Consider the following 20,606-nt stretch of genomic DNA (forward strand, 5'->3'; position numbering starts at 1 on the left):
CACTGGCAGCTGGGACCATCATTTTGCTGTATTGGTACAGTGCCCTAAAACAATAGGTTCATGAGTGGGACACCAAGGTGCTACTGTAATACCAAGATCTGAGCCTTCAAGAGGCCGATAATAACAACAACAAAGAGATCTTAACCTAAAAACACAGCGTATGATAGATTAGTGATGGATGAGGTGGGCTTAGAACCAGAGTCTGCTACTCCCTAGGTGAGTGGGATAACCACTGGGCTATGTAGTTAAAGCATGGGAGAGTCTTTTTCTTCCATCTAACACTTGTACATTCTGGGGTTTTGCCCAGCTACAGTTTCAGAATGCATGCTTGCCCTGGTACCTGGATACAGAACTGTGTACCTCACCACGCAGAGGATAGCCCACTAAGCATGCTCAGTAGCTGTGTGGACACTTGCATATCCACTAGGGCTGTTCAGAACAGCACCATTTTGTTTCGACTTCTGTTTCACCGTTTTGAAGAGACAGTGTTTTGTTTCATCATTTCATTTCAAAGCACTGTTCCATTTCGTTTTGTCAAAACCATTTTGCTGTTTCAATGTGTTTTGATGTTTCATCCATAGGCTATACTGGGGAATCATGAAAATGCCTAGAGCATTGTCATTTCTTGCCTGATTCGGATGAAAACTGCAGGGATGGTAGCCCCTTCTGAGGGCCTTCATGACGCCTACTAAGTTTTAAGGAGATAGATGCAGGGGTTTCTTGGAAACAGCACCTCAAGTTGCTGACAAGCAAAACTTATGCAACTTGCTGGCAGTGGCAGCCTTCTGTCATCCTGAGCGCAGATGTGGGGGCCTGCACCCTGGTAGGGCAGGAGGGGCGGGAGAGCCAGTGGCAGAGCCGCTTGGAGCGCAGCCCTGGCCAGTGGCTCTCCCCTCCCCGTCCCCGCTGCCAGGCTCAGCTCCATGGGGCTGGTGGAGCCGTTTGGAGCACAGCCCAGGGCAGGAGGTGGGAGAGAGCCAGGGTTGCACTCCAAGTGGTTCCACCAGTCCTACGGAGCTCAGCCTGCCAGCAGGAGGTGGAGCACAGCCCTAACTGTCCCCCACCTCCCACCACTGGGCTGCTTCGAAACTCGAAATGTTTTGAAACATTTTGACTGCCCTCGTTCCATTTCAGAACTGTTTCAGAGCCTTTTGTTTCATTTCAATTTTGCTGTTTTGAGCTCAAATCCTGTCAAAACAGCTTCGAAACAAAACACCCTTCGAAATTTCGCACAGCCCTAATATCCACATTATGTGTAGAATAGGATCTGTTTAAGTGCCAAAAAAGGCACTTAAGTTATGCTTGTTGAAGTCCATTTAGGTCCATAAAATAAAACAGGATGAAACCAAGTTAATGCTTGGTTTATCTATGTATATGTATGTTCTGTTTGGTGTACATGTCATTTGAAATATGCTGGGTCTATCAATTTGATTCTATCTTACTTCTTTTTATTTTGATATTCAGCTTTATCCTCTTCACTTGTCTAAGGACCTAAGTCAACTTCAGTCAGAGCAAGTCTCTCATCTGTGTATTTGTTAAATTAAACTTACACATTGTATTTTTCCATTTGCAGGGCACACACGTGTTTCAACCGCTTGGATCTTCCACCCTACCCATCTTACTCTATGCTGTATGAAAAGCTCTTGACAGCTGTTGAAGAAACTAGCACCTTTGGACTTGAGTGAGGGAATTTAGGTACATCTGGTGTTTTCCTAGCTGATGTCACCTTCCTTCTCCACCATCATATGGTCTTGATTTCCCATGATTTTTATTTTTGAAAACCAAAATCAAGATTGACAAAAGCTGTGCATGAAGAACTGCCTCCCTCTCAGATCTAACCTTCATGCTTTCATCCTCAGTTTTAAATGGACTGCTAGCCTGTATGCAATAGAAAACAACTGTCTCAAGGTTTCTGTATATCTCCACATACCTCCATTATTAACAATGAAAATACGAATGCAAGTTATGCTACACTTGACCAAATGTTAATAAATGTTTACTTTCATCTACGTTGATTAAAAAATTAAAAAAAACCCTCATCAAGCATTCCAAGCTTTTATATGCCCATATCTTCTAAACAAAGCCACAGTCATCTTACTTTCTAACAGTTGAATCCAGTACTGGGGAGCTGGTCAAATTTTTCTTTCATCCATTCTTGGTTTTTCCTGTCCATCTGAAAGACACCTCTGAGCAAAACTGAAATTTTTATACATGAACTCATGATCCACATCATATCAGCTGGAACTGCTCCAGTCATATGGTGCAGATAAGACACTCGAAAACAAAAACCTGTAAAGCAATGCAAAGTATTCCAGCAATTGCTATGATTGTTACTTGCCAGTACAAGAAAGAACTTGCACTTCAAAGATATTGGGAGGGGCATCTCTATCATAATGTTTACCATACCAGAAGCACAAATTTGTGCACGCTCTAAAAGGATGTCTCACTATGTAGCATAAAGGACAAAGTTCCCTTATCTAAATATTGTACATGACAAGGAGAAGGGAAGTAAGAAGAATGTTCTAATCTTATTGATATCTTTGGGTTCTGTTTACTGATTCTTTGTTATATGATGTTTAAAACCCTCCCTCACAAATGAAAAATCTAGACAATCCCATCACCTATTGTCAGAAGCCATTTATTTCTCATTGAGCAGTTTTAATGTATGTTTGCTTATATATTTGTTTTTTCCTTTTCTTTTTTCTTTTTGTTTTTGAATGCAAACCTCCATAAACTCAGAACTGGATATGCACAGAAGGGTTTTGCCAGGGTTCCATTAAAAACGAAGCTGCAGAGAATGATGGTGGTTGTCAGGAATAAAGGGGATTGTATCTCACTTTTGGTTATATATTTGTAGCAGTTCCTCTCGGAGTGAAGCCATTGGTCCTGTTATGTCACGTCCAGCCCAGTTAAAGACCTGACTCTTTTTTGGTACCCAGTTCAAACATCTTGGTCATTAGTTTTGTGGGCTTCGTCATTCAGCTGCAAAGGCAAGGCATAAGACAGCAGGCTTGCCTTTGACAGTAATTCTGGGGCTTTTGTATTGACCTCACAGCAATGATTGTGTCCTACTTTTAACCCTTGCTGCCCTTGTTTTCCAAAACTAATCATGGATTGAAAGTGTTTGTCTTGACTGGGAAAAGGAAAGTGGCCCTTTATTTTGTATCACACTACCAGCTTAATATCTGCCAGCAGCTCGCATGAAATAGCTGGTAGTCAAATACCATATCTTTTTGTGTGTCTTTTGTTATGCTAGTTGTTTTATAGCTGAACGTCAGAACACTGTCAAATCTGTAAACTAATTCAACACCAAACACATTCTCTTTTCATTAACTTTGCACTTAGAGAGTGTAGTCAGGCCCAGCCTCCCCATACAGTTTGACTGATCAAAATTATAATAATTCCATCAATGTGTGCATAACAGCATTCTGTTATTTTTTAATGTTTTTTCCCCTTTGATTTTTGAAGTCAGTATATATCTTAAAAGCAACAGGCAAGGGAGGCTTCTAAACAGTAATATTATATGCTGGGTTCATAGCATACAAGGGAGATGTAGAGTGGTCCATTCATTGTTTTTATAATATTCCAGTTATTGTAGTATGTGATTGTACATGTTTAATAAGTATTTATTTCCTAATACCCATTCTTGCTTATTATTTGTAATATGGTAGAACATATAGAGCCCAGGGCCTAATTGTGGCAGGCACAGTAAACACAAGCCCTGTGCCAAAAACTCTCAGCCCTTACAAATTGTTCAGGAACCCACTTCTTCATGAGAGCATTAATTACATTGGAATGAGAGTGAGATACAACAGGATAGTCATAGCCTACACTTCAACGTGCAAAGACCACCTCATTCAGCAGGAGCACCATGTATACTGAGCCATGAAGCCCAGTTACTTGTATAAGGATCCTATTTTATCCCTGATAACATCTTTACAAAGTAATCTGCATTATATTCAATGCTGGGTGTCTTCCAATAATAAAAGAAAACAAAGAGAAGTATCCAACTGGTTGCTCCCAGTTTGGCCAAAGGAAACAGTACATCAAGAACTGTCTCTCTAATACAAACAGGGAAAAGATTCCAATCTTTAGAATACTGTATAGTTAGGATTTTTTTAAATATTTAAAAGCTATATTTTGGTAAAGAAATCAAACTATTTTTTGTAGCATACTAAAAGATATTTGTATTTCGGAGACGGCATCTAGACCCAAACTGAAACAAGAAGGAATCCTGAGTTTCTCCTTTATATCAGGTTCTGATATTGGCAATATACAAGGGGGTAGTGTAGGTTGTAGGCATCCTCACATTTGGCAGCCACCATTTCTAGCTACTCGTATGTTCCTGTTTCAGTAAATGTATGGCATGGCCATCTATTTTCCAACAAAATGCCTCTGACAAGTGCACAGCATGGAAATATTTTTTTTTTAAAGGCTGATTTCTGACAAGTCTGATGGCAAGAGAGTACCAACTTCCTACATATTTTTGGATCAAAAACAACATGAGAGGAAAACAGTTAAATCTGCATTTGTTCGTAATCTTTCTAGTCGGGGTTTTGCTACTCCTGTTACCAAATCATTAACACGGGGAGAAAGAAAACATACTATATCTGTTTGCCCTTCCTATCATCCTGCCTCTATTCTCTCCCCCTGACACCCTTGTCATCTGCAGTGTATGAAAGTTATTGACATATCTGGGATATCAGGGTTTGAATTTAGCTTACATTTCTTAACAGAAACTGTCCATTCATTTTGTCTTCTCTATTTGTTAATTTTTTTTTACCACATATACATAGTGATGTATCTTCCCTTATTCTCCTTCAATTCAAATTCTCCTACTTAGCTATAACTCAGAGAGACTTTTCTGTTCTCTCTCCAGGTCTGTATGCTTATTGTAAAAATAATGATCACTGTAAACTTGTTGCTCTGCCTTTCCACAGAAAAAAACTGCAAGGTTTTCAACACAGCGTGTTACTGTGAAGCAAATGAATAACACACACTAAAAATCACAACCCATTTAATTCCCTGCTTCACAATTTTTTATCATTATGTTGGATCATCATACAAAGACGTGATAACCATGTCAATAGATCTTAGAATGCAAGAGAAGAAAAATAGAAAAAACTGATAGGTTTTGTGAATGACAATCTTGGAAGGAGCTAGTCAAACATTACCACTAGTTGATTGGCTTCAAGAATTCTGGGTTTGGTTTTCTTGATGTTGTGGTTGTTGTTGGTAGTAGTGGTTATGATGGTGGTGGTGATGATCAATTCATTTGTTTCTGAAATTCTGGTGAGATGCTAGAACTCAAAGCATGAATAAATGTTCAGGAAAAAAAATGTCTTAAGCTAAATCTTTCACCCTCCACACTCAAGTGGTCCTGTTGACTTCATCAGGTCTGCCCATGGAGTAAGCTATACTGTATTTGATCCAGTATGAATATAAGTATATCTCACTGACTGCATTAGGTAAAATATTTCCTTATTTATTAGTTTCAATATGCAAAGGTTCACAATAGTCTTCCGTTTAGACCTCTGAGACTGACATTTTATGTTCTGGAGTCCAAAAGCACCATAAAGCCAAAAGGAAGTGGACCAAGCTAGACCTCATATTTCAGGGAAACTGAGTTTTGTGCAGTTATAGCATTGACATTTTTTTTCCAGTTTGCTCTAGTGCCCATGAATCTTTTAGTGAACTGTAACCTAAGTTTTGAGTTTGCAACTTAATCTGAAACCTTTGCTGCTTTTTTTTAGTTTCTTTCTGGGGGCAGGGAAAGGCAATTCAGGTTTAACTGAATATTTGATGGCTTATTCCATGGCTTCAACTGAAAAAGTTGGAGACTGAAATCCCAAATAGCGAAAAAAAAAAAAAAGACAGGGTAGAGCAAAATTTGGAAAATAAAACAGTTTTAGAAATTAGTAAAAATATATATACACACTCAAATATACTTGTGCACATGCGCACACACCTATGTGTGTACAAGAAGAATTAAATTCATCCCAAGTATTAATCCTAAAAAGGAGATGGAGGTCCAGTAGGAGGAGTTTGGCTTTGGAATATTTTTGATATCATGAATATTCACCCTGTGTTCATAGCAACATGAACAGAGCTTCCCAGTAAAGATTAAACACTTTCAGTCAAATGCAGACCAACAGACCTTTCCACAACTAATGCGGTGCTTTTTTTATTATTCTTGCTGTACCTCAGTGTTCGTTATTTAAAAATTGACTGAAATATACTACAAATCTGGGATAGGTTTTCCAGTTATCACAAGGTCCAAAAGATCAGCTTGTTACTTTCTATCTAGTGAGTCATGTAGTCCCTTTGTTCTTGTAGACAAACAGATGCCTGTAGGTAGTAGATATTAGGTATAGTAAATATTGTATCCTAGGCCGAATTCCCTGCAGCTTCCAATTTATCTAACAGAAATGTCTATTATGGTTTTGTTAAATACGTCATACAAGTCAATGGCAGGAAAGGTCCTCATGGTTAGACTGATTTTGCTTCTATTGACAGAAAAATGTCACATGATACTCAGGCTGCGCTTTCTATTCAATCATATCACTATAGAGGAATGTCAATAAAATCACTTTGTTATGGCATTGTGCGTACTGTTTATTAAAAATAATTTATTTTGTGGAGGATGCATTTTATCCTAGCAGGGCAAATTCATCCTTGGTGGAACTTCATTGACTTGTGGAGTTGTGTTCACAATCATCACGGTTAGATCTGGTCTGTTATCAACATAGCATTTGGACAGTTTCAGTGTTCCTGTTCCTTCTTTCACTGTTGTGCTTTAAGCCCAGATCCTTACATGCATAATACCAAAACGTTGAACTACACAAATGTTTGAGGGTTGCAGGAGCTTCCATGGTCTATAGATATGCACTGGAGTACATATACACAATCAAAATGCTCAGGCTTTGTGAAGGCCAGCTGAAGGTCAAACTGGCCCTGAATAACATTTAACTTTGTTTTATTTTACAGAAATGTTACTGACAGATGGCAAAAGCCATTCACTTGCGTCTCTCTCTCTCTCTTAAGTATCATTTCTTGTATTGCTCTCTCCTAAGCATAATTGCTTCTAAGTATAATTGACCACAGTGGGTAGATGAATTAATAACACATGCTGGGGCTGAGGTAACTGTTGACACCAACTAGATGGACTCATGCCATAATATGTACATTTCTCAGATTTTCAAAATTGTGGTATCACAGTCACGCTTTATGAATGTGACGTGCTATTATGGAATAAAGAATGCATACCTTAAATATGCAGTCAGTATGGAAGCAGTGTTTCCAAACTGAGGAACTGTATACACATGGAAAGGTTCCCTGAGAAAAATGATCAGTGCTGCATTGGTCACAACATTTAGAATTAGTTCAAACAAAAAATTAACATGCAACCTACTGACAAGCAGATGCATGTAGGTGATGGTGAAAAACTGGTGAGTCGCTTCCTGAGCATGAGAGAGACAAATCCTTTTTCATGAGGTCCTGTTTGAGCACAGCTCAGCCAGGCCTAAGAATCAAACCTTGAATCTCTGCTTTTGAAGATCAAGACTTGCGTACCACTTCCTTCACTAATATTGAAATACATGAGGAGTGGCAAACTCAGAACCCAGGTAGCAGATCTGCCACAGCAGCTGAAAAGGCCATGGTGAGAAATTGTTTTGAGGGAGGAAAAAGTGAATAATCAGCATAGGTGGATTAATGCATGGGCCTGGGCCCAGGGGCCCCTGCCAATCAGGAGCCCCTGGATGCCTGGGTTCCCTCAGGAAACAGTGAGTTTCCCCTTGCAGGTGGGCAGCATTGCAGCCTGCAAGGGGTTCTGCTTGGGGCTGCCATGTGCATAGCCAGGAATGCAACTGGGCAGCATGGAGACCAGCTTCCTGTAGGTAAGTCTTTGGGGAGGGAAGGGGCAAAGGGGTGCAGATTGAGGCTCCCAGGCTGTAGTGAGGGAGGGAGTCGGGTAGGGGCTGGGGGGTGCTGCCCAGCCAAGATGGTGCATGGGAACCAGGGCCAGGGCAGGGTACAGGACAGAGCTATGGGCAGCTCATCCGGGGGGGAGGGGGGTGGCTGTCAGACAACACATGCACCCCCAGGGGGAGGCATGGGGGGCATGTGCCCCCCCCAATTTGTATGTGGGGTGGATATGGGCTGCTTGCTGTGAGTTTGGGGTTCTCCACTCTGCTGCCTTTGCTTTGGGAGCCCTGCACTTGCCGCATGCCCCCTGCCTGCCAGGCAGCAGTGGGGGTGGTGAATTGTGCCTCCCGCTGCTGGGCAGGCAGGGGATGCACAGCCAGTGTGGGGCCGAAAGGCAAAGGCAGCAGGGGATTGCCAATGGGGGGGGTGGTCCGCCAGTGGCCAATTGCTGAGCCAGCAGCAAAACTAGAAGTGTACTTCTGGTTTTGTGGCTGGCGCTTCCAGGGGATGCATGGCCAATCTCAGGGAGTGCACGTGCACCCGCATGCACCCCCTATACATCACCAATAGTGGGCAGCCTGCATCCTCCCTTGCTCCACTTGGCTCCACTCTGGTCATGGGGGAGAGCGGGGGCAGAGAGCAGGGAGGAGAGGCAGGCGTGTGCCACCCCTCTCCCAGCTTGGCCGGGTCCACCCAGCCTCACCCACAGGGTATGGAGGCCTGCTCCACCCTCAGCAGGGCAGCACCAGGAGGGGAAGGGAGCCCTCCCCACGCTGCAGTCCCTGCTGGGGTGTGGGGAGCCTCCAATTTTCTCTTTCCCCAGGGCTCCAATAAATCTTAACCTGCCACTGATAATCGGAAAGTCAGTGATGCTCAGAGACTGTTATAAGCATACCAGTGAGAAGCATAATAATCCCTTCTTCTCTCAAGAGATGGTTAGTTGCCTTGTCCAATCTCTGTCTTAGATTTCTTTATTGCCTGTATGTTTTATTTTTGCTTGATACTATGTTTTGTTATGTTTTATGTTTTGCTTGACACCATATTTTCTTACATTTTGACAGATAAAGGGAAGAAGAAACAGTAGTTATTAAAATCAGTGAGCTATCCAACCACTCCAGCTTAATAGGGTATAACTGTTTGCAACTTTGACCCATTTATGTGACTGGAGAAATCAAATAGATCATTTTACTAGCACCCATTATATGACATACATTAGCTAAATTGAGTTGACTTCAGAATATGCTTACGATCTACCTGGAGATTTTACACCTAAATCAAATGTCTCATGCCCCTTAACAAGACCATAACCTTATGAAGTATGATAAATTAGGTTGTAATAACTTATCATGACTACAATTGGGTTGTAGTCATGATAAATTACTACAGCCTAATTTATCATACTTCACCCTTTGCTAACAACATCATGATGTTGTTGCTGAAAATGGACAATTAATTGGTTCATGACTAATTGGCTCATGTTTGTAGTTGTAGGTTAAGAACCACAGACCAGACTGGAAAATAATTGTAATTTTGCTGGGCTGTAAGAGCTAGAGAGCATACTCAGAGCAAAAAGCATTATGTCTTTTCTGACCACAAATCATCATAGTTGAATATCAGAGTTGCTCTAATGTTTCCCCCTCTAACTCTGATGATTTTCCAGATTAAATTCTGACTGGCAGGCTTTCCCAAAATAAATATGCTGCAACATTAAAGCAAGAAAGAATTTTTGGGATTTTAATCTCTATCCTTCTGCATTGAGATCTGAAGCAAAAAAGAATGATCCTGTGTTCTGTGTGGAGTACACAGACCTGATTCTCATGTATATTAAACCCCCGCCCCTTGCCTTACACTGCTCTTGTGTTGCTGTTGAGTAACATTTCTTTTTGATGAAATCCAACAGAAGTCTATGGAGAACTCATAAAGAGTGCAAGAAGCCCACAATGACTTTTCTGAATAAACAAAATGTAGAGTTTCTCATGATAGCACCTCATAATATAGAAAGAATTAGATTGTAGGAATCTTCATCTGAAGTTTTGCTGTTTTAAGCCACAAACTACTGAAGGTGTATGAGAAAATTCTTTGTGACAATAACAAAAAGTCTTTTGTTTATTTTAAAATAATACCCTTTTTAGATTAACCTGGATTTTTTAGCCTTTTTCCCATTAAAACAAAAGATCAGTTTTTCCAAGAGCTTGTATGAGCAGTTTGGTGCCCTGCACAGTGACCCTGCTAATGCATTGAAGCAGGGGTGATGAAAAATGCCACAAAATGTGTATTATGGTGCTGAAAACTAGTTCAGTTGACTCTGAGAGTGAATTGCAGATCAGATTTTGAAAATGAATGATTTAAATGATTATTTTATTTGTTAAATTTCAGATGTAATGTTCTCTAATCAAAATTACCTGAAGAATCAGTTGTGTTTGGTCATGTTTCAGTGTGCAAAGGTTTATATTCATCACTCCCAAAGCATTATAAATGACCTAAACAGTATGCTTCATGGAACCATAGGAGTCAGACCACAGCTTCTCAGGAATGCAGCTGTTGCAGTATTGAAGCTGTGAATTTATTTCAAAATTTATGTACAATCCGTTAGTGTGTCAGTCCTTGTACGCTGTTGAGAAAGTACTAAAAGCAGTACTGGGGGTGGGGGCAACTGGGCCACCAGCCCTGGGTGTCAACTTAGGGAGCGAGCAACAATAGCAGCTGCTGCTGTCAACAGCCTGGCTGTGGCCGCTGCCCCAGGCGCCATCATTGCCCTGGGGCACAAAACCAACCAGTTACATCTCAGACTAAATACACAACATTTGTAACCATGCTGCTCTCTCTTACGAAAAGAAGTCTCTTAACTAGAAATGTAATAAATTCAGCTTTCTGATCTCACAAGATTAGATCAATGGTAGGTTGAATCCAAAATCTTGCCTCTGTCTGTAGTCAGCAGGGCTCCTGGTTTTCCCTAATAGAAAAATCACAACATCTCTGATAAAAACCCTGATTAAAAAGAAAGGCCCCTCACTTCCCCCCCCCCAACCTCCCTACGCCTCCTGGTTCCCCTACCTTCTCCCCCCACAGTCCCCTGGGCCTGCTTGGGCCCTTCACAGCCCCCGCCCCCAGCCTCCTGCTCCTGACCCCAGCCTTGCCAGAGGGGGCCCCTAGCTGCCAGGGCTACAGGATCAGGGACCAGGGTCCACAGCCCCCTGCCCCCAGCAGGAGGCAGGGGCTGTTGCTCTCCCGCCACTGCCTGCTGCAGGCTCAGGTTGGGGGGGCATAGCTCCTCGCTGCTCTGTGCACTCCCGGAGCAGCAAGGGAGACCCATGCCCCCCAGATCTGTGCATGGGGCAGAGGCAGGCATGGGCTGCCCACTGCGGGATCAGGCTTCTGCCCTGCTGCCCTCCCCCAGAGCCTCTGCCACCCGGCAGGTGTGACTCAGTGCTGCAGGGCAGAGCGGGGCCATGCTGAGACCTCCATGCCATTGCGAGCTCCATGCTGGCCTGGTAATATGCCCCCTGCACAGCAGCAGTGAGGGGCAAAACCCCGCGCTGCCACACCCACTGCTGCCAAGCACACAGGACACATTGCCAAGGCAGTGCAGAGCTTGCAGCAGCAAGGAGATCTCCATGTGACTTCTCTGTGCCCTACAGTGCCAGGCCACACCTGCCGGGCTGCAGAGACCCTGGGGGGAGGGCAGCAGGGAGGGGAGCCCAAGCCCACAGTGGGCAGCCTGCACTCACCCCCACTCCATACACAGATCTGGGGGCCATGGGTCCCCGCTATGCCCTGGGAGTGTGCGCCGTGGTGGGGAACTGGCCCCTCCCCCTGCCCCCCAGACAAGTCACCTGTGACCCAGTCCCACTCCCTGCCAGGGCCATGCATTGTGGCCTCAGGCTCCACATGCTGCCCAGCTGGGCAGCAGCCCCAGCCCTGCCAAACTCCCTTCTCCCCTCCCTCCCTCCCTTTGGGGGCCTGAATCCCCACCACCACCCCAACTTACCTGTGGGAGCTGCTCCTCAGGCTGCCTGGCGCCCAATGCATATACATGCATATGGTGCCCCCTGCCAAACCGTCCTCCTCCCACTTCCCCCCAGCCTCTTACAGGCTGGAACTCTGCCAGCCTGCCGTGGGCTCATTGCAAAACCCATGGGTTTCTCCAGTCAAATAAGAAATCTGCATTTCCTCTAGTAAAGGGGAAAATCCATGGTTTTCTCCATTTTTCCATGGGAAACAGAAAACCCGGATCCCTGGTAATCAGCACCTGACATTTCAGAGGAACAGAAACCCTCATGTCATTCACTTCATGCTGTAATGTTATACATGGGGGTCAAACATCCTTGGTGAATCACGCATCCATCAATTCAGGTTTTAAAGAAAAAGTTTTTATCATCTTTTATACATTGGACCTGATGACCATGAACCAAGAGAGTTACATTTGAGGCTTAAAATAAACAAAGCTAAAAAATGGGGGAAATTTCTGTGGACTCCAATTATTTCTCCATCTAGTTTTATACCATAATGGGATTTGCCATGAGCCAACTATGAATCATGAAGGGCCACTCAGTTTTACACATGATTCTATTCAGTCATGCTCCATTTTTTGGTAACAGACGTTTGATGCCAGCAATTCATTAAGCAAAAAATCATCTCATCCTCGGTGTGCAAGTCTTTGAATGTTAACTGGTAATACCAAGCTATATACATAGCGAAATTATCCTAAATGGTAATGGTAATTGGTGAAACGCTACAGAAAGCATGTGCGTAGAAGCATGAATTAAGTCAGGGGTAAGTTATGCCTAGGCATTCTGACTGTTCCTCTGCATGGGAGTAATATCATGTTGCCAAATCTAATATTGGCAAATAGTGCCAAATCCCATGATTTTATCACAGTTCTCACTATATTTCTTTAAGCTTCAACTCTTGGAATCAAGTTATTACATGGAAATCTCAGCTTCAATTAAAAAAGAAGTTTGGGACCTCACTTGAGGTTTTTTCCAATGCTTGGGGTTGGTAGGAAGTATCTGCTCATAATTTTTATCGTCGAAATGTGCTGTAAATTTACCAAAGTTGGGCAACGAATGAATTAAAAAGCTTTAATCTAATAATTGTGGCCCTAAATGTCTTATCTCTTACCATATCAAAATGACACGGGCCATTTTAATATGCTTCAAATACATTTTTACAGCCCTCCTAGTATATTGATTGTCCTGAGTTCTCTTTGTGCTCTGGACATGCAACAAAAAGAAAGCAGGTTCACACCTTGGATTTAGATCTTCGTGAAATATGGCTCTACCTTGATTGTGAGAGCCGATCTGGAGAAACTGCAGAATTGATCTTTCTGTAGACAGTGGTTTAAAAACAGATTCTTTTTGTTGATGTAACTGCAGTGATTAATGTGACTTTTTAACTAGAGAAATTAAAGAGATACTGAGCTCAATAGTCTGACTGAAAGAAATGATTACTTGCAGGCGTCTGCAGTAAACAAAGGGTGGGTTTGAAGTGCTGAGTTACAAGAGACAAGAAATATCTGAACGTTATAACTGGTGGCCAGTCTTATGCGTTTCCTGGCTGGCAGATGACCGTTGTTACAAAACTCTTATTGTATTGCAGTGTTTACTAGCAGCACTCAGATTCTGGGTGGAAACCACTGCAGAAAATTAATGTAAGCCCTTGTGTGGAAAACAGCCTGTAAAAGGATACTCATGGGTCTTTTTAAAAAGAGCTTAGGCACAGCTCTGGTAAAGTATTTTGATGTCTAATTCCTAGTTAGGCTCTTACGTCTCATCCAATAGGAGTTAGGTGTCTTTATATCCTTGTGGTCTTAGTCACCCATTTTGCAAACTTTGAATTCTGTGGGCAACTGTATCGATGGATGGATTAGCAATCTAGATTAAATTTACTTGTGTAAAATAGTAATTCAGGATATTAACAGTAATTTGTGTGCCTAGTGCTGCCACTCTGTGGTGCTGTGCATCTTTGCGTAAACTGCACTTAAAGACTAAAGAAACCTGGTAGTATAGCTAAAAGGAAAACTAGTTTCTTTGCTGTCCTTCGATTTTTGATTCATCTTAACTTGTACAAAAGAACAAAGTACAAGATTGATTTGCAATTGCATGTCTCATTTTGAATGAACACCTTGGAAAATCAGGGCTTAGGTTTTGACAAGAATAATTTTAAAAAAAGTGCATGAATGTGGTATCCCAGGTTGGAAAGGTGTAGTTCTTTCACCATAATACAAAACAAAGGACTGCATGTTGAAATGACTCGTTTTATCAGCTTAGAATAAATAAAATACTTCATACATCATTTAGCTAGACTGTAAAAGTGACAACCCCAGTAGCATTATGCCTTAGTACTTAGATTATTTAAAGTAGGAATTTTATTACATCTGAATAGCATTCTTAGCTGCACGTGCCAGGATACAGACAGTCAAATGCTTATGCTTACAGTATAAACAGGTCATCATGATGATCAGAAAGGAAATTGTTTCCTCCATGTCCAGTATAACTCAGGAAGTTCAATATTAGGCAAAGGATCAGGCTAGAGTTTACCAGACTTAAAAGCCATTGTCTGACCTAACCAGGCAAATCCTGTGCTCTCATACAACATTGCTTGATCCACCCCTCAAGGGCAAAAGTGAAATCATGCTTTCACTTCACTGTGTGCAGACATAAATCAAAAGGACAGCCTCCTAAGCAAAGTACTGGAGGCATTGTCCTCCACTCCACCTCCTTCCTCACTGCTTGTAGGTCAAGTACATCTTATAAAAAAATAATTAAATCCTGGGACATATCAGACTGAAGAAAGTCGAACTATAAGACACTAATGCTACCAGTACAGGCAGAGATAAATGTCTACCTTGCCTTTGAGTGAGACTGAGCATAAAACTAGCTTTCCTCTAAAATGGAAGAGTACAATACTTTTGTCACTGACAGCTAATATGGAAGCATCAAAGAGGACTCATGCACGGTTTCAGTGTGAGATGACTGTAAGGCAATCTATCTTTGTCTGACCAGTTTCAAAATAGATTTAGCTATGTTCTATAGGGGGAAATGTATCCCTGTCCAGATAATTAATATAAGCATTGTGCTGCATTATTTAAATTCCACATAACCCTATTTTAGTACTTCTGGGACACTAAAGTGATACCTAGGACTCCTCTGCACTTAGACAAATATTATTTACACAGGATCTAAATGGTATAGCTATCTATTCTATAGCATTATGCCAGAGCATTCCAGCTGTTGTGTGGTGGAGTGGAAGGCAAATGGACTTCAGTCAGTCTGCAAGAGAGTTAAACAAAATGTTTCTTCTCCCAGCCTTTCTATTCAGCAGGGAATTCTGATTAATGGTGCAGCAAATCTATCTTTCTGTTACACTGAAACAATGAACTTCTGAAGGGCTTGGCATTTACTACCCCATGGAGGAGAAAAATAAATGAAAGAATGACTGAAACTGGACTCCAGGATGGATTGTATAGAAATTGGATGTTTACTGACAATTTACCCACATTGGGGAAACCAGAGAACTCAGGAAACTTGTTTATATAAGCTTAATGTATGTGTATTAGGGCCTGTACTTACCTCAACAAAATAACACTAACGACTAAAGAAGAGCTTCTGACTTCTGAATTTATACATGCTTTAAGCAGACAGGCTGGGTTTTTTAAAGATATTTAGGTATTTAACGCTTATGAAAATTAAAGGTACCTTGAAAACTTAAAAAATCTTGCCCATGTACTCAAAGAAAGGACTTATTTCTGAGAGAAGCAATCTGTTCCACTGTTCTGGCAATCCAGGCATTTACACTTTACTTTCCTAAATTTATTTTGCAATTACATTTGAAAAACATGTTTCTTTGCTTCCTGGTATGGTGATATTCCATGAACTATTGGACAGTTGCTATTTTGAGCTGGTTTTCACCCCAAATGCAAGGGCATTTTCTGTTAAATATTTTGAGATTCTCTAGGAAGAGAGGCACTGTAACAATAAGAAATTGAATGATATTCATTCAAGAGTGCTCAGATGTGCATGCATGCAGAGTTAGCAAATAGCTTAATCGGATTTGGTTGCCTTCAAAGTGCAATATAAAACTCAATTTAAAAGATTTTGGAATAAAGAATAAATAAAAGTGAACTGAGCACTCAGAGGGAATGATGAAAAAATGTTCTCCCCTATATGCTGCCTTAGAATTGTCATACTGGCAAAAGGAGTAGAATATTTAAAATATTGCTCTAAAAAAGGGCAATATGCACCCTGCTTGCTATATGCCACTCATCTGGCTACATGTAGTTCAACATGTATTTCCCGCTACATGGGACAACTACATGGTCTGGAGCAGAACACCTCTGCTTGTCTCCAAAAACGGGGTGTGTCCTACTCCACTAGTATCTTCATGTTCTACACTGGCTACTTATCATTATGCAGTGCTGTTTGTAAGGTTGACTGCCAGCTCTGGGACAAACTGATCACCATGATGCTCTAGGACCCGGTTTTCTAGGAAATCACTGCTTGCTTAAAGTGAAAGAAAGTGAAACAGGAATATTGGATGGGAATGAAAAGGCTGCATCCTGTAAATTTCAGATTTACATGCTCTTGAGGAAGAATTATTATTCGTCAGATACCAACACATTGTCTGGGTACTAGTTAATTCCAGTGATACGCAATTTCAGCCTTAACAGTAATAATTAACATTTAGATTTTATTATTTATTAACAATGTTCTGTCCTGCTTATCAGTGACAAAATTCTGTGTATGAAGCACACTGAATCTTTCTTAAACACAGCTCTGATTGTCATTGCCTTTCAATAACTTTCTTTCTCTCTTTCTTTTTAAAGAATTTATTACAGAATGATCTCTTTTTCCAAATCTGACTTGGCATTGGTTGAACAAGGGAATTTCAGCAAAATTTCTGTCTTAAATGTATTTACTTGAATTTACATAATAATTGATTAATGATTGGAAGGTTTGCAGGAATCCTAACCTATATGTTGGGCCTTTGCCTCATTAATCTTTTCTGTGACAGGCTCTGGGCACCCGCAGGCACTCAAGAAGCGTGTGTCTGGGTGATTAACACAGACAGATGCTGCAACATTGTCTCTCTTAAATAACATTTTTTTTCTTCAAAATGTACAGTAAGCAAAAGTCTAGAGGATAGGACTTGTTAGGCAAGCTAGAAATGTCCTCTACTCTTTCCCAGGTATACCCCCTTTCTTATTACATAACGATGCTCCCCTGCTAAAAGAAAAATCCTGCCTTCATAGAACTAAATATGACACTAAGACAAAGCTCCAAAACTGTCCATCCTTAGGAGCAGTAGGAATTCCCGTACCCCACATGCTAGCCCCAAAAGTTAGTGGTTGCTTTGTGATTTGAAGTTTCATAGACACTCAGTTTTTATCCTAGTGAATGTAACTGTATGTATCCTCAAACTCTTGGTTTCACTGGTATCTCATGGTAAGGTTAAAAGTTAATGTTGGATTGCAAGGGGGAAAAAAAAGTATTTAACATTTCTTGAATTGCTATTTACTGTAATTGCACTGCCCCCTTGGATTCATGTATTATGAAAAGCAAAATATGACGTTCTTGAATGACCTTGTCTATACTAGTCCAACTAGATAGTTGCAAAACATTTTCTTTATTTGCAAGATTTCAGGCTCACGCTCCCTTCCCTTCCTCAGGCAAAGGAGAATGCAAAGCAATTATAACATTTCTCTCAGGTAGAAATACTTTTTTCTGCCCTTGCAATTCAGGATTAACTTTTAAGATTGTAAAATTTCTCCCAGGTAGAAATGAAAGTTTAATTTCTACCTAGGAGAAATTTGCATTCTCCTTTGCCTGAGGAATGGTGCATGGGTCTGAAAGCTTGCAAATAAAGACTTTTTTTGCAACTATCTAGTTGGTTTAATAAAAGATATCACTTCTACCACACTGACTGCTTTTGCTTTTAAACCAACACAGCTATAGCCTTTATCCCTCGTCTATACTAGTCATTTTATATATCTACATCTAATTTTTCAATCCTCACATTTGCAATCAAGTCCATCCATGCTTCTAATGTATAGATTTGTAATGATCTTTCTGTTTTTGTGCATATTCCAATCAGCTAAGTCCATTTTGAGCCTGTGCAGATCTCTGCAGTAGGAGAGGTTGAAATGGAAGTAGCTTTGGTGCTAGTTGTCCCTGTCGAAAGTCTGGGATGGAAACCAGGATCGGAGTGTAAGGTGGCCGATCTAGTTAGATTTGTAGGTTCTTGGGGCCCTCTCTTTTACTCTACATTTTATACCTCCTAAAATTGTACCTCTAGGGCTAAAAATAAAGGTCAGGTTTACACTGGAGCTGAATGTCCTGGGCTTTGACTCCCATCAAAACAGGTGTGGGACAGTCTTTTACACAAATGGAAATTAGCTCAAATTAGACCTGATTGCCAGGGAAAAGTGTTAACTCAGTACTTCACAGGTATTTAAAATGGAACAATGGGTTTGCACTTGTGAAGGATCCCAGAGTAAAAAGGCTTTGTCCTGGAAGGAATCCACTGTCAGTTTTTAGCCTAGTGGCAGGTCAGTGATCCTCAGTCTGTTCGAGCCATGCATAGATTTCTGGTCTATGTTGGCCTATACAGCTAAACGTTTAGTGCAATCAGGACTCATAGTAGAGATGATATCTTTTATTAGACCAACACAACTTTTGCAAAAAAAAAAAATTCTTTAATTGCACACTTTCGGGCACCAACACCCTTCATCAGGCATTGGAGAAAAGATTGTAAAAGTTCTCCTGGGTAGAAATGAAAGTTCATATTTCATAGAGTCAATAGATGGAAAACTCCTCTGGGCAGTCAGTTCATAGCTGGTTCATAGCTGGTAAATGTTTATTGGACTCTCATGAGTGATCCCACGCCTGAGAGCTGTGACCCAATCACTGTTTTACAGTAACAGAAGTACAATGCAAGAAGAATGATGCAGGGTCTGCCTTGCCCCAGCAGCGAAATCATGTTACATTCAGGAAACTTTTATAGTGAAGATGAGCTGGTCTGGGTTGCGTTTGACCAGCAGGAGAGCCATGCTTACAGCAGGCATCATTGGCACTGCCCCGTGCTTTGACAGAGGTTATAGCTTTGATTGAGGTGATAGGTATGTAGCAGGATTCAGGGTCAAGGAATCTAACAGGGGCCACGATGTGAACTCTATGCTTTAAGTCAACAAATGTTGATTATCTGCACTTACTTGCTGGAATCACCCCACCAGACAAGAGCGCAGCACAGAACGCACCCAGCAGATTGAAGAGGCACCCACTACACAGCCATAACGTGGCTCCCGATAGACTGAAACCATGGAAAAGCCCCCTTTCTACAAGGGGGCCACTAAATCAAACACCGACAGCCACACCACCAGAAATGTGGCGGTCACAATTAGAAATGGCCTGGGTGGGAGTTAGGATGAATATCAAAGCTGCCAAATATCTCCCTAGAGGAGCAGAGCTCGACTGGCCGACACGGAGAAGCTCCAACTGCCTCCGAACAGGCCAGTAACACTACAGTTAACAGGCAGGTGTGGGGGTGCGCCAATGGCACAAGCACCACGTGCGGATGTGCAGGACACCTTCAGGCTCCAGAACACTTGCCGGCCTGCCTACGTACAGGGCTGCCACATGCTGACCAGGGCCTAGCTACGGGTATGTACGCGCCTGTTTCTGGGCCCAGCTTTGCATACAGCAACAGGACATGAGCAGACCAATGACTGTAATGGGGGCACCGCTAGCAGACTTATGATTGCAACAGCGGTGCCCAAGCAGGTGTGCCTGCGACCTCTGGGTGTGGCATGTGGCAAACTGGGGAGGTGACAGGCAGCACCGCAGCAGATAGGGCAGGGAGCACAAAGCAGAGCAGGGAAGATGAGCCAGGAGGAGAAAGCAGAGTGGCACACTGGGCTGCAGGCAACTTCTGGGTCTGGCACACGGCAGATCCGGGAGGGGACAGGCGGTGTGGGACTTGAATGGGCAGCGAGCAGAAAGCTGACCAGCAGATCAGGGACGGGAGAGGATCTGCCACCCAAAGCCACCCTGGGTCACCTGCTACAGGACCCCACCTCCTGGGCAGGGGCAGAGCTGGTGGTGTTCTTGCGGGGAGGTGAAGCAGCCGCTCGGTGACCTGTTCTCTGCTGTAGCGCCCCCTGCTCGCGGGGAGCTTGCGCACGCAGCCCCGCCCCGCGGCCCGAGCGCGCCTGCGCAGCCCAGCAGGCGGCGCTGCCCCCCCAGCACTCGAACGCTGGCGCCAGCCCCGCCCCTGGCATCACAGCGAGGCGCGAGGGGCGGAGCCTCCCCGCGGCCCGCCCTCTCTCGCCGCGGCGCGTGCTGCAGCCGCCTCCCCTCACACACAGCGGCTGCCGTAGGAGACGCGGCCGGCGGTCGGGTCTAGAGGTGCCGCGATGAGCCCCGAAAAGCCGTCCCCGACCCTGTCTCCGCCGCAGGCGCCCGCCGAGGCTGCGGCGCGGGGAGGCTTCCTGCGCGAGATCCGCACGCCCATCCGCACCGAGCCCTTCCGCCAGCGCTACAGCCTCAGCCCCGGCCGCGAACTGGGCAGGTGAGCGCCCGCCGACCGTCTCCCCGCTGGGGGGTGGTCCAGCCTTGCACCGCTCCCTCCGCCTGAGGGTGGGGGGGGGGCCTCGGAGCAGCCCCCCCCGCCCTGCGCGGGGCCCC

At 43.1% G+C, this 20,606-nt stretch overlaps 2 protein-coding genes across 3 annotated transcripts in view; both read left to right on the forward strand.

Annotated features, from left to right (window-relative positions):
• Positions 1 to 6,602, forward strand: part of HECW1 (HECT, C2 and WW domain containing E3 ubiquitin protein ligase 1) — a 367,526-nt gene extending 360,924 nt beyond the window's left edge. For both annotated transcript variants that reach the window (XM_019509098.1, XM_019509100.1), the window contains exon 28: positions 1,574 to 6,602. In XM_019509098.1, coding sequence (XP_019364643.1) covers positions 1,574 to 1,685 — 112 coding nt within the window. In that variant the 3' untranslated portion in view covers positions 1,686 to 6,602. The remainder of the gene's footprint in view (positions 1 to 1,573) is intronic.
• Positions 6,603 to 20,303: 13,701 nt separating this feature from the next.
• Positions 20,304 to 20,606, forward strand: part of STK17A (serine/threonine kinase 17a) — a 47,140-nt gene continuing 46,837 nt past the window's right edge. The window contains exon 1 of the mRNA XM_019509101.1: positions 20,304 to 20,490. Within this exon, the coding sequence (XP_019364646.1) occupies positions 20,336 to 20,490 (155 nt within the window). The 5' untranslated portion in view covers positions 20,304 to 20,335. The remainder of the gene's footprint in view (positions 20,491 to 20,606) is intronic.

This window comes from Gavialis gangeticus, unplaced genomic scaffold (assembly GCF_001723915.1).
Source record: "Gavialis gangeticus isolate Ggan-Ray unplaced genomic scaffold, GavGan_comp1, whole genome shotgun sequence".
Classification (NCBI taxonomy): Eukaryota; Metazoa; Chordata; order Crocodylia; family Gavialidae; genus Gavialis; species Gavialis gangeticus.